The sequence below is a fragment of the Oncorhynchus mykiss genome, chromosome 29, assembly GCF_057628025.1.
Source record: "Oncorhynchus mykiss isolate SJ-2025 chromosome 29, ASM5762802v1, whole genome shotgun sequence".
NCBI classification, from domain to species: domain Eukaryota; kingdom Metazoa; phylum Chordata; class Actinopteri; order Salmoniformes; family Salmonidae; genus Oncorhynchus; species Oncorhynchus mykiss.
In genome coordinates, this window is record NC_143050.1 from 20,535,322 (window position 1) to 20,555,471 (window position 20,150).

The 20,150-nt window shown below is 42.4% G+C and overlaps 1 protein-coding gene across 2 annotated transcripts in view; it reads right to left on the bottom strand.

Moving 5' to 3' along the window:
- The window catches only part of LOC110509916 (A-type potassium channel modulatory protein KCNIP1), a 53,593-nt gene that overhangs the window by 8,151 nt on the left and 25,292 nt on the right, over nucleotides 1–20,150 (bottom strand). Inside the window, exon 1 of one of the 2 annotated variants that reach the window (XM_021591134.3) lies at nucleotides 9,135–9,569. The exons of the other annotated variant lie outside the window; for it this stretch is intronic. Coding sequence (XP_021446809.2) covers nucleotides 9,135–9,195 — 61 coding nt within the window. The 5' untranslated portion in view covers nucleotides 9,196–9,569. Of the gene's footprint in view, nucleotides 1–9,134; nucleotides 9,570–20,150 lie in introns of those variants that run through there. 2 annotated transcript variants of the gene reach the window in all.

Sequence of the window (20,150 nt, forward strand, 5' to 3'; positions counted from 1 at the left end):
CAGAGAACAAACCAGGTGGTGTCTCCATTCACTGGTGTTTGAGCGTTGAAAAAGAAAAGTAAAGGGCTGTTTAGTACACATCCAAAACATTAATGAACATCGAATATCATTAACCGAGACTACAATAGACTATATATTGTTGCAAACATTTGAGCAGAGTTGAGTAGGCCTGGCCTAGCTACTCAACTTTGCTCAAACAAAATTATTTTCTTTCTATGACAAAATGGCATTGGATCAAAAGTTGTAAAGATCTTTAGTTTAGTTGGTTGGCTTGCTATCCCTGCCTGTGTACGCTGCTAGCCAGCCAAATAGCTAGTGCTAGCTTGCTAGCTACTGTCAGCAAAACATGGCTACTCTTTTCGCCGACTACAATATAACATACAATAACATACCCCATCCTTTGGTGAAGATGGCATGTTGCTTTCAGTCTTCCCATGCTCCACGTGCCAAACAAGCCAGCAGCAACATTTCTGGAGTAGCCTTTCCACCGGAATCTCCACTGCGGCCCTTGGTTCTTTTCTTTGCATTGTCGAACTTGTCACAAACTCTTCCCCAATTTTTTGAACAAGCGGTTGGGTCGGACCCCAGTGTCTCTGCAATCTCCCTCCATGAATTGGCATTTACATGCTAGTCTTTATATAATGCAGTGGAGAAGGTACTTCTCAGTCAATCGATGCTCGATGTTGTCGTTTGTCATGTCGAATCCACATAGTTTCGTGCTAAATCAACAAAAAGCAGAAACTCGTGTCAACCCTACAGTTGACCAATCAAGGACGAAGGTGCACACTTTGTACAAAATGATAAAATGCAGTACTACAGGATATTTATTAACGTAGCTCTTTATTAGCTAGCTATAACTGGCATGTTCACGTATCGCCAACCAGGATCAAACTAACGATGACCTAACCATTTGGGTGGTCTTAACCAACCAACCGCCATATGATATGGCGGTAAAATGCATCCAATTACAATTCAGTATGTTTACACATATGAATATTACAGAAGGGGTGTAGACTTCGGCTTCCAAACTTCGGGTGGGTGTGCCCGAACAGTCGACGAACCCTAACCGAACTCCAAAACGAACAAAAACATCGCAAAATGAAGTCATAATATATGCACAAACCGTACCTGGAAGCATGCGGCCGCCTTTGAGGAGGGAGGGAGCAGGTTAGCATTTTTTGTCATCAATCTTGTTCTGGAGGTAGCTCTGCAGAGTGTCACTACCTGGCACAGCCACAAAATCAGATTTTTTTTAAGCCTTAACCTTAAGCACACCGCTAATCCTAATGCCTAACCCTAACCTTAAATGAAGACCAAAAAGTAAATGTTTGGTTTCAGGAATTTTTACAAAATAGCCAATTTTGACTTTGCAGCTGGCCCATCTAGTGGAAATGACTTAGTTCTGCCTCCTGGACAAGACTCATAAACATCAACCTGGGCCTCCTGAGTGGCGCAGTTGTCTAAGGCACTGTATCGCAGTGCTAACTGTGCCACTAGCGATCCTGGTTCGGGTCCAGGGACTGTCGCAGCTGGCTAATGTTCTTGTCCCATCACACTCTAGCAACTCCTGTGGCGGGTCGGTCACCAGGTGTACAGTGTTTCCTCCGACACATTGGTGTGGCTGGGTTAAGTGGGCATTGTGTCAAGAAGCAGTGTGGCTTGGCTGGGTTGTGTTTCGAAGGATGCATGTCATCCTGAAGGGAGTGAGGAGGGATGAGAGGTATGGCAAATTGGACTCTCTCCATTGACTTGGGGAACTGTACTGATGGTAACTTTGTGCTTTGGGTGCCAGAGAGAGATGGATGTTGGGTAATGATGTGATGAGCTGGTGTCCTCTCAGGGGAGTATACTCTCCTCTGGTATACTGTAGGAGAGGAAACAGACACATCAGTGCTCCTCTCAGAACAAACATAGGGGCGTCACGCACTCCAAAAATCTGATGGGGCACAAAGTATGTGAGGAAGGCTCGAGGGTGGTCCGGGAACCCCTCCCTGTCCGTAAATTGGAGAATTTGGCATTTTCAAAAAGCTCTTTCCTGCAATCTAGAGCCATAATCATTATGCTTAATTCTATGTAAAAAATACAGTATGTCTATTTTTCTGCATATCTGAGCTGCCTGTATCCGACTGGTGGTTCTATTTTTTAAGAAACTAAATATGCTTCTCTGCATCGCTGCTAAAATCTGGGTAAAAGAATGAAAGGATTGTGAGTCTTATTCAGTACATTTAGTTTAGTTTTTCTAAAGTCTACCAACCTTGCCAGCAGGCATGCCAGGTAAGATACAGTAGTTAGACAAGCTACCCACTGGGCACAGACATCAATTCAAAGTCTATTCCACATTGGTTCAACGTAATTTCATTGAAATGAGGTGGAAACAATGTTGATTCAACCAGTGTGTGCCCAGTGAGTAGCTACTCTGACTTGATTGATAGCCTGAAATGGCTTCTTGGTAGCTAATTATGAGGTTGGGCGATCTTTATATACAGTCCAACTGTTAGGAGAGGGAAACTGCTGAGGGGGGAAAAGACCACAATGGAATGATAGATGTTTGCCCTCCTACCATCAGGCAGGCGGTACAGGTCTCTACATTCCTGCACTAGCAGGCTCAAGAACAGTCTCTTTCCAACTGAACTCTGTGACACGGCACTAGCCACATCCAACCACCCACCACTTAGTACTGCCTCTCAGGGACCTTGTTGTATTACTCTCTTTGCACTCTTCACGGTACTACTGGACTCTGATATTGCTTTGCAAAGTCTGATTAAGGACGTTATTCAGTTGTACATGTGTACCTCGGTAACCTCATTGCTGCTATTCCTGCATTTCAATTGCATGCCTCCTTGCACTTTCAATTTGCCTTCATTGCACATTTAGACTTGCCATTTGTACTTGCCATTTGCCTTCATTGCACATTTATACATCCCACTTAATGATATACATTGTACTTAATTGTTAAACTTGTACATTTTTTGTACTCTTTTATTTGCGCTTCTGCTTAGATGCTAACTGCATTTCGTTGTACTGTACTTGTACTTGTTCAATGACAATAATTTTGAATCTAATCTATACACTCACATATGCATGTGCTCACACGCACACGCACACACACACACACACACACACACACACACACACACACACACACACACACACACACACACACACACACACACACACACACACACACACACAGGGTGCGAGGGAGGGAAAGGGTGCTAGGGAGGGACATGAACATGAACGAAATGAGACTCATGATGCAGGGGAAATGGACCATGTGGAAGGTGGTACTTTGCAGAGGGCGTCAGTGAGCCCCCCCCCCCCCCCTCCCATCATTCAGACTGAAAAGACTTACTGACTGCTGTACTGACCTTCCTGTAACTCCTAATGAGTCACACTGCATCACAATGGGTGTCTGTCTGTACCTCTTGGGTATAACTCCAGCAGGATATGACAAAGCTATAATCCCCCTACAGCTGTGTCTTATGGGCCCTACACACTTCACGCAAACTCAGCGACAGAGAGTCGCTTTCACATCATAGTTCTACATACTTTTGTGTGGTAATCATTTGGGAACGGACCATATATGACACTCCATCGCTCTGTTTGCGTGAAGTGTGGAGTGGTCTTTAGTGCCTAGCTCCTACACGCAGCTCCTTGGTAATAGGTCCCTTAACACACTGTGTAATCACCACTCTACCATCCTGGACAGCCTTGCTGGATAGGCTTTTCTTTATCCGTTGAATCCATTTGTGCAGTACAGCTCATATTGAATCTTGATATATTGTGCTTTGGTTGTTAGAGGGTTAAATCCTCTGCTCATTACTGTATCAGGGAGACGTGATTTAATTTGAATCCATACTTGAACTGATCAAATGAGGATGTCAGTGAATTCAGATCACGTATCAGTACCAAACAGTTGCGGACAGTGCCGTTTAAGATGAGGGAGGACATTTTTTCTAATGAGCATAGCCTTATTTCTATTACAGCATATTGGATGACTGTCATTCAATGTAACAGTGATAGGTTTAGGCTACAACATGATGCTAGAATTTTCCCTGTATCCACCCTGAGGTTACTACAACCTAGCCTATGAATTAAATTTTACAACGTAGGTGCATACAGGTCGAGAGACAAATTTGAGGTGACAGACAGTGACACATGGACAGCCAGTGACATTCAATACAGCCTTGCACACTCTTGCCTGCATCTAGCTGATATAGGGTGTAATCATTAGTTCAACAGTTGCAAACAAGAGTTTCTATTGGACAAATTCAGGTATGTTTATCCCCATTTTTTCCCGTTTGCTTTCGTTTAAGAAACGTTTTTCAACAGAATCAGCGGAATGAATACACCCCTGATCACACGTAAACACAGTTCACTTTCATAGCAGGCACGTTGCAGTCATTCTTGTATCAATGCGCTCTCCTCTTACCTCTTCACTTCGCTTGTGGACTTCAATGCACAACACATCAGCTGTATGTGACTGTCGAAAAAACCTTTCCAAGCCAAACCATTACACACAGCTTACATCGTTGTCACCATATTAGCTAAAGTAATGTCATAGTCAGCATATCTAATGGGACTAAAACATTAGTCAACGCGCTACATTCATACAGTAACGTTGCAGTGTACAGTCAGTCAGTAAGTAGTTACACCGACGGGCCCCATTGCAATATATTTGTAAAACCAAAAGCTTACATTGACTTGGAAGAGTTCCAATGCTGTGTTGGAAAGTCATAGTGTGCTAGCTAACATAGAACCCCTCTGTTAATTCAGGGTGTTACAGTAGGCTAAACTAGCTAGCTGCATTTGCTAGCTAAGTAACGTTTTGTGAAACTGAAAGTAAAAAAAAAATACTATCTCTCTCTATTTCTCTCTTGCTTCTCCTTCATTTTGAATTTTTTTGTTGTTGTTCAACTACTGTCTTTCTCTCTCTTTGAGTCAACTACTCACCACATTTTATGCACTACAGTACTAGCTAGCTGTAGCTAATGATTTCAGTACTAGATTCATTCTCTGATCCTTTGATTGGGTGGACAACATGTCAGTTCATGCTGCAAGAGCTCTGATAGGTTGGAGGACGTCCTCTGGAAATTGTCATAATTACTGTGTAAGTCTATAGAAGGGGATGAGAACCATGAGCCTACTAGGTTTTGCCTTGAAGTCAATGTATCCAGAGGAGGACAGAAGCTAGCTGTCGTCTGGCTACACCATGGTGCTACCCTACAGAGTGCTGTTGAGACTACTGTAGACTTTCATTGCAAAATGTGTTTTAATCAATTATTTGGTGACGTGATTATATTTAGTATAGTTTTATCTAAAAACAATAACTTTTAAAATGTTTTTACTATTGTTATTTTTATGAAATTCGCTGAGGAGGATGGTACCTCCTCTGAGGAGCCTCCACTGGTACGAAAACTGATCATGCAGTTGAAGATGACAGACTACAGGTTTATGATCATCTGGATTAAAGATGATGAGATAATGAAGCGTACACGTTAGAGGGCTCTTCTTCAGGAGACAGACTTCACACACTCATCACAGACTCATTCTCACAAAGACACTCCTTCCTCACTAACTTTGTTACGAGGAATATCTTTATCACACTCTATGTGAAGTTAATTCACCGTGATTGCTGTGAAATTGACAAATTCTTAAATCGACTGGTGAGAATTTATCCCCCTTCTCTATCTTGGTCCCGCTCTCTTCCAATATTGGTTATTCTACTCCTCTTGTTTTAATTTCCACTTTACCTTTTGGTCAATACACTCTCTCAGTCCTTCTCACCAATCTCTCTATCAATCTTTCCCTCGCTCACTGTTGGAATCTCTGACATTTTAGACATTTATTTTTGTCATGGAGACAGACAGATTTCCAACATGTTTTGAACACAGGCACTAATTGAATACATGTATTAAAAAGATGAACACATAAACCAGCAAAGTGCATGCGTAAGACCTCCTCCCACGTAAACCAACATTGGTAAGGAGAGCTTCACTGAATGCGTGTGTGGCTGGCTTATTGTTCTGTGCGTTTATCTACTGTCGGCCTGACTGAACAAGATTTACATAATGGATACTGACAGGCTATTTACTATAAAACTCTACAGCATACACACACCTCAGAAAGCACTTGCCCTGCTGCAGATAACTAGCTACTCCTATAACACAAACAGGCACACACACTCACACCAGTAATCATGAAAAAGAGTACAGAGGACAACCTGAATAACATCAGTTAATGACTTATAGAGTAACTAACACAGAGCTAGGGAAAGGGGAGAGAGATAAGGTGGGAATGAAAGAGGATGAAAAGAGGGTAGGAAATAGTGGGTGGTAGGACAGAGTGAATGTGTGAAAAGGAAGCAAGCTTTAGTGATGAAGAAAAAAAGAGGGAGAGAGTGAAAGAGAGGAGAGGACGACACAAACACATGGAGGCAGAGAACAATAGAGGAACCAGTTTACACTCATAGAAAAAAAGGTTTCCAAAAGGGTTATTCGTTTGTCCCCATAGGATAACCCTTTTTGGTTCTAGGTAGAACCCTTTTGGGTTCCATGTAGATAGCTCCTTTTTTCTAAGAGTGTTTGGAAGATGGGACCGGGATGAGAAGAACCGGGGGGAAGATTTAGACACAGTGAATGAGAACCTCATCAGACCGAGCCCAGCAGGATGGTGAGGGAACATACCTTCATTCTGCTCATCCTGGTCACATGGAGAAACCAGCTTGGCCTTTCAATACTAACATGGCCTCAATACTTTTATCCTACACAACTACAATACTGACACAACTACAGTCTGATTACTAATGCACAACAACCTATGGACAGAGCTTCAAAACTACACATCACTGAAAAATAAACCCAATTAACTGAAAGACAAACATTCCCATTACTGAGTCCCTTGGCAACAGGACCAAATAAAACCTCTGTGGAAATAGGTCTGGACACAGGTTTGTGGGTAAATCAGACAGTCAGAGAGAGTGTCAGAGATGAGTACATAATGAGTAAGGGTCTAGATCCCCAAGGTGGCACAAGGTGACTGTGCATCTGACATGCTACAAGCATCTCTGTGTCACACACTCCATCTCTCCTCCCCAGTAGAAAACAAGCTGTCTGAAGGAGGTTTTTCTCTCACAAACTTTTGAAGGGGATTAGATGTGTTAGTGATGGTCAAATTATTTACTATGTGTTGCCAAGTGGTTTTTGAGATTCATCTGAATATATCACTGCGTCTAATCTCTGGGAATCAAGGTCACATGATCAAAACTAACATCAGCCCTAATCACTGACAGGATTTTAATCAAGGAGATCAATCCTCCTAGTTGATTGCTAATGAGAATTGGTAACCCTAGCCCCAAGCCATAACTAATATAGCATTAAAATGTTTTAGATAGTCAACAGTTTGGAAATGGTCACGGTGTGTCCCCCGTAAAACAATTGAAAGTTGGTATAGTAGATTGGACAGTGCATCATCAGTTTTACTCTGGTCATGTTAGTCATTGCATAATTTAGAGAGCTATTTATAACTTGTCAAAAATGTCCAGATCAAGAAGCCATAGCTAGGTTTTTTAGCCCATAGATTTTGTAGCAACGTTCGAGTCACTCAAATATTACATGAATACACATTAGACACGGAAAAAAGTATAGAAATGCAAGAAAATTAGCTTAAAACTGCAAAATGTTCTCTGCACCCCATGACAGAATGTGTCGAATTCCAGGAAATAAGCCTTAAACCTGCAATTTTTTTCTCTCTGCCAACAAGAGGGGTGTGAACAGTTTATGTCATGAACAGTGCTTGTGCCCATAAAAATAGATGTGGGCCGCAGGATCTTTTCCAAAGCTGGAAGGGGGGACTGAGTGAAAAAGTTTGGGAACCCTGCTCCATAACATAGCTCCCTAACTTCATCATCCATCCAATAGGCACCACAGAGTATTGTTCACATTCCCCTTATGCCCCCACAACCCTGCAGTCTCCATGACAACGGCCCTCTCAAGCATACGGAAAGGAAGAGTTATGAGATGTGAGCAGAGTGCTAATGTACATGCTCACACACAAACACACCCACACACACTCTTTCTCTACCGAGTACACATGCATGCGTATCTGTGCACACACAAGCAAGAGCTCACGCACGTACACACACTGTAACGAAAAACCATTGAGTCATGGGCAATGATTCTGGACCCTGTCTTTCTCAAGGGCATCTCTCAACCATGACTGTGGTACAGCCACGTGCACCACAGCAAGAAATGACACATATTTCACAGAGGTCTCCCCTGATCACTGTTCCTCAGTCTATGTTTAAACTTATGTGTTAGCAATGCTATCCATCTCTCTCTCATTTTCTCTGTTAGTCAGTCTCACTCTTTCATTTTCTCTGTTGTGCCGTCCCCTGATTTCTCATTTTGTCCACACTTGTTAGTGTACAACCATTAGGGCAGCACGAGTGGAACTCATTCCTCTATGTTTGTCTATCAGCAGTAATGGAATTCATTTATGTGGGTCTATTGTACTTTGTTTGCCTCCTTATTGACTTATCTGTCTGTCTATCTATCAGACATATTAGAGAAGGTAAACGTTTGTGAAGCCCACAAGTATAATGCAATATACTGTTGCAAAGAAAGCAGTCTAAGACTTGTTCTAAGCAAGATCTCCCTTATATTGTCATATTATCATCTCATTGTGATGAGTTATGATCTGAATCGATAATCATTGACCATCAGATTTAAACAATGAAGTCACAGAGAACGATCCAATAGATTATAATATCATATCATTGTACATGCCAGCTTTAAGTATGTGTCTTACTATAGCGACTAAGACATGTCACAGCCATGCTGATGGTTATTCCCTCAGTCATGAGTGTGTAGTTCAGGTGCTCTATTCTGTTTGGTTGTCCCTCTATGTGTCTTGTCTTTCTAGTTTGTCGTTCTCTGTCTCTCTGTCCTCGTCTCTCTGGTCTGTCTGCTTGTCTGTCTCTCTGGTCTGTCTGTCTATCTCTCCTGTCTGTCTGTCTGTCTGTCTGTCTGTCTGTCTGTCTGTCTGTCTGTCTGTCTGTCTCTGTTGTGTCTGTCTGTCTGTCTGTCTCTGTTGTGTCTGTCTCTCTGTCTGTCTGGTTGATGTTGTTGACGTACCTCTGGACGGTCGTCTCCTCTGCTTGGTCTGCATGGTCAAAGTGCCCACCACTGCGCCCATGTTGTTGCCGTGAAAATCTGCTTGTTCAAACAAACGACTAAGCAGTCCTCTTCTCTCTATTTATCTTCCCTTTTCTGTCCTTCTCCCTCCCTATCTCTCTGAATAAGCCCCTGCCCCCCTCTTGTCTCGTCTCTTAGTCTGGTCAATGTTGGGTCTCTCTATGGTGGTGCCCCTGTTCCTTTACCGTCGTTTCTGTGTGAATGAAATATAGCTCAAATTCTCCTTCCCCAAACGCACACAAGCTGCTCCTGCTTCTCCATGCCCCTCCCACTCTTCTCTCCACTCCTCGGTCACCGCTCTCTCTCTTTCCCTCTTTTTCACTCTCCATTCTTCCTTCCTTCCCTTTCCCTTCCTCCATCCTTCCCTCCCACCCTCTCACTCTCTCTCCATACCCTGTTGTTATGCAGTGTCAATAACTGTTGCTGTGCTCACACCCCCATACAATGAATGGTATGGATGTAGAGTATGTAAGGCTGAGAGTGTTCCATACTGTCCACATTTCACTATGGTGCTGCATCTTCTCTCCATATGACCTTCCCTCCATGTCTACCCTATGACAGAGTGGAATATCTAAAGCTAAGTGGGCCTCTCCTCCTGTTACCTTAGAGCTCTCTGTATTTCTAATCCACTAGCACACACACACACACACACACACACACACACACACACACACACACACACACACACACACACACACACACACACACACACACACACACACACACACACACACACACACACACACACAGCATGATTGCTTTGACATATGGCAGTGTCCTGCCTTGGTGTTGCATGTTATGTGTATTTTGCCTGAGAACAACATGTCAGAGCCAGCTAGGAGGGATGAGGAGGGGAGATGTGGATTCTTCATTTCATGAGAAAAAGGTAATGAAGGAACTTATAATGACGACTGATTTTATGTAAAAACATCTACACAATCCCATGCACCCACCCACACACAGAGTTGTGTATGCATGTACGCACGTAAACACACACTCGCGTATGCATGTGTGCACATGCTGTGTGTGTGTCTCAGAGGGCAGCCCAGTCCTCCAGCTGGAGTGTCCTTCTCTATCTCTAATGGTCTGTATAAATAGCTGCTTGTTTTTGGCCACCTGCTTGTCTGACGTTTGTTCTCATTAAGTCCCATTAAGCCGTCATTGTAAATAAGTATTTGTTCTGAAATGACTTGCCTAGTGGAAGGAGGGATATGGGAAAAGAAGGAGAGGGAGGGGATATATCTGAGAGAGCAGAGGGGGATGTTCTTCAAGTCAAATCAAAACTTCACATCCTAATTAATTATAAGAAAACAAACTTTTTCGAGGACTGAGATTCCAATTACTCCCAATGATGGTGAATTTCTGGCTGCAGAGCACATTGCGGCCTATTATAGACTAATACAGTCTTTCCTCTGCACATGGCGGGATTCTACTCAACCCTATCTCTGTTGCATTCGAGTGGTGAATATTGTTTTGCATAACTGTCATGGTTCTACATGCTGTGGGAATATATACAGTGCCTTGCGAAAGTATTCGGCCCCCTTGAACTTTGCGACCTTTTGCCACATTTCAGGCTTCAAACATAAATATATAAAACTGTATTTTTTTTGTAAAGAATCAACAACAAGTGGGACACAATCATGAAGTGGAACGACATTTATTGGATATTTCAAACTTTTTTAACAAATAAAAAACTGAAAAACTGGGTGTGCAAAATGATTCAGCCCCTTTACTTTCAGTGCAGCAAACTCTCTCCAGAAGTTCAGTGAGGATCTCTGAATGATCCAATGTTGACCTAAATGACTAATGATGATAAATACAATCCACCTGTGTGTAATCAAGTCTCCGTATAAATACACCTGCACTGTGATAGTCTCAGAAGTCCGTTAAAAGCGCAGAGAGCATCATGAAGAACAAGGAACACACCAGGCAGGTCCGAGATACTGTTGTGAAGAAGTTTAAAGCCGGATTTGGATACAAAAAGATTTCCCAAGCTTTAAACATCCCAAGGAGCACTGTGCAAGCGATAATATTGAAATGGAAGGAGTATCAGACCACTGCAAATCTACCAAGACCTGGCCGTCCCTCTAAACTTTCAGCTCATACAAGGAGAAGACTGATCAGAGATGCAGCCAAGAGGCCCATGATCACTCTGGATGAACTGCAGAGATCTACAGCTGAGGTGGGAGACTCTGTCCATAGGACAACAATCAGTCGTATATTGCACAAATCTGGCCTTTATGGAAGAGTGGCAAGAAGAAAGCCATTTCTTAAAGATATCCATAAAAAGTGTTGTTTAAAGTTTGCCACAAGCCACCTGGGAGACACACCAAACATGTGGAAGAAGGTGCTCTGGTCAGATGAAACCAAAATTGAACTTTTTGGCAACAATGCAAAACATTATGTTTGGCGTAAAAGCAACACAGCTCATCACCCTGAACACACCATCCCCACTGTCAAGCATGTTGGTGGCAGCATCATGGTTTGGGCCTGCTTTTCTTCAGCAGGGACAGGAAAGATGGTTAAAATTGATGGGAAGATGGATGGAGCCAAATACAGGACCATTCTGGAAGAAAACCTGATGGAGTCTGCAAAAGACCAGAGACTGGGACGGAGATTTGTCTTCCAACAAGACAATGATCCAAAACATAAAGCAAAATCTACAATGGAATGGTTCAAAAATAAACATATCCAGGTGTTAGAATGGCCAAGTCAAAGTCCAGACCTGAATCCAATCGAGAATCTGTGGAAAGAACTGAAAACTGCTGTTCACAAATGCTCTCCATCCAACCTCACTGAGCTCGAGCTGTTTTGCAAGGAGGAATGGGGAAAAATTTCAGTCTCTCGATGTGCAAAACTGATAGAGACATACCCCAAGCGACTTACAGCTGTAATCGCAGCAAAAGGTGGCGCTACAAAGTATTAACTTAAGGGGTGCTGAATAATTTTGCACACCCAATTTTTCAGTTTTTGATTAGTTAAAAAAGTTTGAAATATCCAATAAATGTCGTTCCACTTCATGATTGTGTCCCACTTGTTGTTGATTCTTCACAAAAAAATACAGTTTTATATCTTTATGTTTGAAGCCTGAAATGTGGCAAAAGGTCGCAAAGTTCAAGGGGGCCGAATACTTTCGCAAGGCACTGTAAGTAACTGCATTATTACGATGGGCACAATTAGTATTCAGAGAGGGGGAATAGCGAGAGAAGAGAAATAGAGAGGGGGTAATATCAAATACAATTTTAATTGTCACATGCACCAAATACAACAGGTGCAGACCTTACCGTTAAATGCTTACTTACAAGCCCTTAACCAACAATGCAGTTCAAGAAATACAGTTAAGAAAATATTTACTAAATAAACTAAAGTAATAAATAAAATAAAAAGTAACACAATAAAATAACAATAACGATGCTATATACAGGGTCAATGTGCGGGGGTTAGTCGAGGTAATTTGTACATGTAGGCATGGGGTAAAGTGAAAATGCATAGATAATAAACAGCAGTATCAGCAGTGTCAATGAAAAATAGTCAGGGTGAAAATGTAATTAATTGTTCAGCAGTCTTATGGCTTGTGGGTAGAAGCTGTTAAGGAGCCTTTTGGACCTAGACTTGGAGCTCCGGTATCACTTGCCATGTGGTAACAGAGAGAACAGTCCAAGCCTTGGGTGACTGGAGTCTTTGACAATTTGGGCCTTCCTCTGATACTGCCTAGTATATAGGTCCTAGATGGCAAGAAGCTTGGCCCCAGTGATGTACTGGGCCATACGCATTACCATCTGTAGCGCCTTATGGTCGGATGCCGAGCAGTTGCCGAACCAAGTGGGGATGCAACCTGTCAGGATGCTCTCGATGGTGCGGCTGTAGAACTTTTTGAGGATCTGTGGACCCATGCCAAATCTATTCAGTCTTCTGAGGGGGAAAAGGTGTTGACGTGCCCTCTTCACAACTGTCTTGGTGTGTTTGGACCATGATAGTTTGTTGGTAATGTGGACACCAAAGAGCTTGTGGACACCAAGGAGCTTGAAACTCTCGACCCGCTCCACTACAGCCCCAACATTTATAATGTCTAACCTGTATTTCTGATCAATTTGATCTTATTTTAATGGACAAAAAAATGGGCTTTTATTTCAAAAACAAGGACAGTTCTAAGTGACCCCAAACTTCTGAACGATAGTGTATGAGCGGTCACTCTGGGGAAGATGTCGTCGATGCACTTATAGATGAAGCCGGTGACTGAGGTGGTATACTCCTAAATGCCATCGAATGAATCCCGGAACATATTCCAGTCTGTGCTAGCAAAACAGTCCTGTAGCGTATTAATCTGCTTCATCTGACCACTTCCGTATTGAGCGAGTCACTGGTACTTCCTGCTTTAGTTTTTGCTTGTGAGCAGGAATCAGGAGGATATAATTATGGTCAGATTTACCAAATGGGGGGCGAGGGAGAGTTTTGTATGCGTCTCTGTGTGTGGCGTCTCTGGTTGCACATGTGACATGCTAGTAGAAATTAGGTAAAAAGGATTTCATTTTGCCTGCATTAAAGTCCCCGGCCACTAGGAGTGCCACTTCTGGATGAGCATTTTCTTGTTTGCTTATTGCCTTACACAGCTCGTTGAGTAGTAAGTAGTTAGAAAGACTGAATCCCCTCTGGGCTTGAATTATGTGTAGGAGAAAAATTAGGAAATTCATAGCCTACCAAACCTAGGCAGCTGTGTCTGATTCTTAACACTCCATTAATAGACAGTCCTCTCACAACCACTATAACCCAGTCTATTTAGTCCTTAAACCTGTTACGGCTAGACGTTCCGCTAGCGAAATTCAAATTAAATGATTCAAAATATTTTACATTCATAAAATCACAAGTGCAATACACCAAAATAAAGCTTAACTTCTTGTTAATCCAGCCACCATGTCAGATTTCAAAAAGGCTTTACAGCGAAAGCAAACCATGCGATTATTTGAGGACAGCGCCCCATCATACAAACACATGAAAATCATATTTCAACCAAGCAGGTGCGACATGAAAGTCAGAAATAACTATATAATTCATGCCTTACCTTTGAAGATCTTCTTCTGTTGGCACTCCAATATGTCCCAGAAACATCACAAATGGTCATTTTGTGATTTATTTGGCTAGTTTGATTCAGAAATACACCGGTTCCAACTCGCCCAACATGACTACAAATGATCTAATAAGTTACCTGTAAACTTGGTCCAAACATTTCAAACAACTTTCCTAATCCAACTTTAGGTATCATAAAACGTAAATAATCGATAAAATGTAAGACGGAATATACTGTGTTCAATAGCGGATAAAATCAAAGTGGAGCGAGCTCCAGGTCGCGCGCACCCAACAAAAGAGTCCACTTGGCTTGGAAAGTACAGCCGTACTTCTTCATTTCTCAAAGGAAAAACATGAACCAATTTCTAAAGACTGTTGACATCTAGTGGAAGCCATAGGAACTGCAACCAGGTGCCTGGATGGTTTGTCCTCTGGGTTTCGCCTGCCAAATAAGTTATGTTATGCTCACAGACATTATTTTAACAGTTTTAGAAACTTTAGAGTGTTTTCTATCCCAGACAGACAGACAGACAGACAGAGAGAGAGAGAGAGAGAGAGAGAGGGGAGTTACAATTCCCACCAGAAAGCTCCAGGGGATTTGAATCAAGGGCTTCAAACATTCTTAGAGGTTTTACCCAGAATTTCTAATCCCATTAACTCTGTACCAACAGCGTAAATTCTCTCTCTCTCTCTCTCTCTCTCTCTCTCTCTCTCTCTCTCTCTCTCTCTCTCTCTCTCTCTCTCTCTCTCTCTCTCTCTCTCTCTCTCTCTCTCTCTCTCTCTCTCTCTCTCTCTCTCTCTCTCTCTCTCTCTCTCTCTCTCTCTCTCTCTCTCTCTCTCTCTCTCTCTCTCTCTCTCTCTCTCTCTCTCTCTCTCTGTGTGTGTATATATATGCATATGTGTGTGTCAGTGTTGTAAAACATCTCCCATTGTTTAATATGCATTCCCTCTCAATTGGGCAAAAACAAAGTCCATAGATACATCAAATGGTTAAATTATGCATTCATTCTATTCCATGAACTCTACTGGACAGGCTGTTGATAACTATGATGAGAAGAGATCCAACAGACAACTACCCTTGATATCAATAGCAAATACATTCAGTATTCCCTTTACATCAGTTTGTGTTATGTCCTTGGACTCTGTCAGATGCCCTTTGTACTAATCTCAGTACTGACAATAGATCAGTGTTGCTCCACTAGTTTGAAACACTGTCATGTACAGTATGTCATGTACAGTATGTCAGCATAGCCAGTAGAAGTAAATGATCAGGCAGTGTTAGTATAGCCAACCATCTGAAAGACAACAGGTTACACACAAGCTAACGTTAGTCTCTTAGTTACTAAAGTAAGAATGTTTTAAGTCTGTGTGTGTGTCTGTGTGTGTGTTTTTGCACTTGTACGCATGGATTGTTGCGTAGGTTACTTTCTAAATGTAATCCATTAGTTACTAGTTATTTACCTGTCCAAAATTGTAGTCAGTAGCGTAACTTTTGGATTACCCAAACTCAGTAACATAATCGGATTACTTGCAGTTGCTTTTGGATTACTTTCCCCTAGAAGAAGACAAAAAGGATCCATCAAACGCATGTGCTGTGTCATCATAGTGGTCTCTGACTTGTGGTCAGACTCGCTCAGGTGGAACAAACTTAAACCTGCACCTTTTTTCAACGCTGAATTGAATGTCATTGAAAAAACAAAGCATCATAATGTATTTTTTCGCAAACATCCTTTCTGAATTTAAAAGGAATCCAAAAAGTAATCATGTAGTTTTCTGTAATCTTACATGTGATGAATTACACCCCAACCCTGTGTGAGTGTGTGTGAGTGTGTATGCATGGAATGGATTGCATGGTACGCGAGTGCCCTGGTTGAGTTGAAACAGAATCTTAGCAGACATGCAGTAGCGTTTAATTAAACATCAAGGCATGAATCTTCATGGGTGTGTAACCATCGGCCTCTCCCACCATTCTCATACTGTATCTCCCATTCTTATCTCTTGTTTACAGCCTCTTCCCTCTTTTTCTCTGCTTTCTATCACCCCGGTCTCTCTCCCTCTCTTTCTTCATTAAAAACAGCTCACAGCCAATAGTAACAATTAAGAGATAATGGTTTTTGAAAAAGCCGATCAGTAACACTTTGATAACTGCTCATAGAGAAAAGACACAGAAACACCAGCACAACACCTGAACATCTCTCTCTCTCTCTCTCTCGGACCCCCAAACTGTATTAAACCCACTCACAGGACCATAATACTGTATTGAACACACTCACAGCACCCTCATACTGTATTGAACATACCCACAGCACCCTCATACTGTGTTGAACATACTCACAGCACCCTCATACTGTATTGACACACTCACAGCGCCCTCATACTGTACTAAACACACTCACAGGACCCCCACACTGTATTAAACACACTCACGGGACAATAATACTGTATTGAACACACTCACAGCACCCTCATACTGTATTGAACATACCCACAGCACCCTCATACTGTATTGAACATACTCACAGCACCCTCATACTGTATTGAACATACCCACAGCACCCTCATACTGTATTGAACATACCCACAGCACCCTCATACTGTATTGAACATACTCACAGCACCCATATACTGTATTGACACACTCACAGCGCCCTCATACTGTACTAAACACACTCACAGGACCCCCACACTGCATTAAACACACTCACAGGACAATAATACTGTATTGAACACACTCACAGCACCCTCATACTGTATTGAACATACTCACAGCACCCTCATACTGTATTGAACATACTCACAGCACCCTCATACTGTATTGAACATACTCACAGCACCCATATACTGTATTGACACACTCACAGCGCCCTCATACTGTACTAAACACACTCACAGGACCCCCACACTGTATTAAACACACTCACAGCACCCTCAAACATGATTAAACACACTCACGGGACCCTGATACTGTATTAAACACACTCACAGCATCCTCATACTGCATTAAACACACTCACAGGACCCTCATACTGTATTAAACACACTCACAGGACCCTCATACTGTATTAAACACACTCACAGCACCCTCATACTGTATTAAACACACTCACAGCACCCTCATACTGTATTGAACATACCCACAGCACCCTCATACTGTATTGAACATACTCACAGCACCCTCATACTGTATTAAACACACTCACAGCACCCTCATACTGTATTGAACATACCCACAGCACCCTCATACTGTATTGAACATACTCACAGCACCCTCATACTGTATTGACACACTCACAGCGCCCTCATACTGTACTAAACACACTCACAGGACCCCCACACTGTATTAAACACACTCACAGGACCATAATACTGTATTGAACACACTTACAGCACCCTCATACTGTACTGAACATACTCACAGCACCCTCATACTGTATTGACACACTCACATTGCCCTCACACTGTACTATACACACTCACAGGACCCCCACATTGTATTAAACACACTCACAGGACCATAATACTGTATTGAACACACTCACAGAACCCTCATACTGTATTGAACATACTCACAGCACCCTCATACTGTATTCAACATACTCACAGCACACTCATACTGTATTGACACACTCACAGCGCCCTCATACTGTACTAAACACACTCACAGGACCCCCACACTGTATTAAACACACTCACAGCACCCTCAAACTTGATTAAACACACTCACATGACCCTCATACTGTATTAAACACACTCACAGGACACACTCACAGCACCCTCATACTGTGTTAAACAAACTCACAGCATCCTCATACTGCTTTAAACACACTCACAGCATCCTCATACTGTATTAAACACACTCACAGCACCCTCAAACTTGATTAAACACACTCACATGACCCTCATACTGTATGAAACACACTCACAGGACACACTCACAGCACCCTCATACTGTGTTAAACAAACTCACAGCATCCTCATACTGCTTTAAACACACTCACAGCATCCTCATACTGTATTAAACACACTCACAGCACCCTCATACTGTATTAAACACACTCACAGGACCCTCATACTGCTTTAAACACACTCACAGGACCCTCATACTGTATTAAACACACTCACAGCACCCTCATACTGTATTAAACACACTCACAGCACCCTCATACTGTATTAAACACACTCACAGCTCCCTCATACTGTATTAAACATACTCACAGCACCCTCATACAGTATTGACACACTCACAGGACCCTCATACTGCTTTAAACACACTCACAGGACCCTCATTCTGCTTTAAACACACTCACAGGACCCTCATACTGTATTAAACACACTCACAGCACCCTCATACTGTATTAAACACACTCACAGCACCCTCGTATTGTATTAAACACACTCACACGCCCTCATACTGTACTAAACACACTCACAGGACCCCCACACTGTATTAAACCCACTCACAGGACCATAATAACAGGACCATAATACTGTATTGAACACACTCACAGCACCCTCATACTGTATTGAACATACCCACAGCACCCTCATACTGTATTGAACACACTCACAGCACCCTCATACTGTATTGAACATACTCACAGCACCCTCATACTGTATTGAACACACTCACAGCACCCTCATACTGTATTGAACACACTCACAGCACCCTCATACTGTATTGAACATACTCACAGCACCCTCATACTGTATTGAACATACTCACAGCACCCTCATACTGTATTAAACACACTCACAGGACCCTCATACTGCTTTAAACACACTCACAGGACCCTCATACTGTATTAAACACACTCACAGCACCCTCATACTGTATTAAACACACTCACAGCACCCTCATACTGTATTAAACACACTCACAGCTCCCTCATACTGTATTAAACATACTCACAGCACCCTCATACAGTATTGACACACTCACAGGACCCTCATACTGCTTTAAACACACTCACAGGACCCTCATACTGCTTTAAACACACTCACAGGACCCTCATACTGTATTAAACACACTCACAGCACCCTCATACTGTATTAAACACACTCACAGCACCCTCGTATTGTATTAAACACACTCACACGCCCTCATACTGTACTAAACACACTCACAGGACCCCCACACTGTATTAAACCCACTCACAGGACCATAATAACAGGACCATAATACTGTATTGAACACACTCACAGCACCCTCATACTGTATTGAACATACCCACAGCACCCTCATACTGTATTGAACACACTCACAGCACCCTCATACTGTATTGAACATACTCACAGCACCCTCATACTGTTTTGAACACACTCACAGCACCCTCATACTGTATTGAACACACTCACAGCACCCTCATACTGTATTGAACATACTCACAGCACCCTCATACTGTATTGAACATACTCACAGCTCCCTCATACTGTACTAAACACACTCACAGGACCTCCACACTGCATTAAACACACTCACAGGACAATAATACTGTATTAAACACACTCACAGCACCCTCATACTGTATTGAACATACTCACAGCACCCTCATACTATATTGAACACATTCACAGCACCCTCATACTGTATTGAACACATTCACAGCACCCTCATACTGTATTGAACATACTCACAGCACCCTCATACTGTATTGAACACATTCACAGCACCCTCATACCGTATTAAACACACTCACAGCACCCTCATACCGTATTAAACACACTCACAGCACCCTCATACTGTATTAAACACACTCACACAAAGTACCTCCTCTAAAACAAATGCAAACAGTCCGCTCACATCAAAGTTTACATTTGTGTACAGACTAATGTCCTGAATCCTCCTAAACAAAATCAATGATCAATAAGTGAACAGGCTCTAATCAAGCCCTG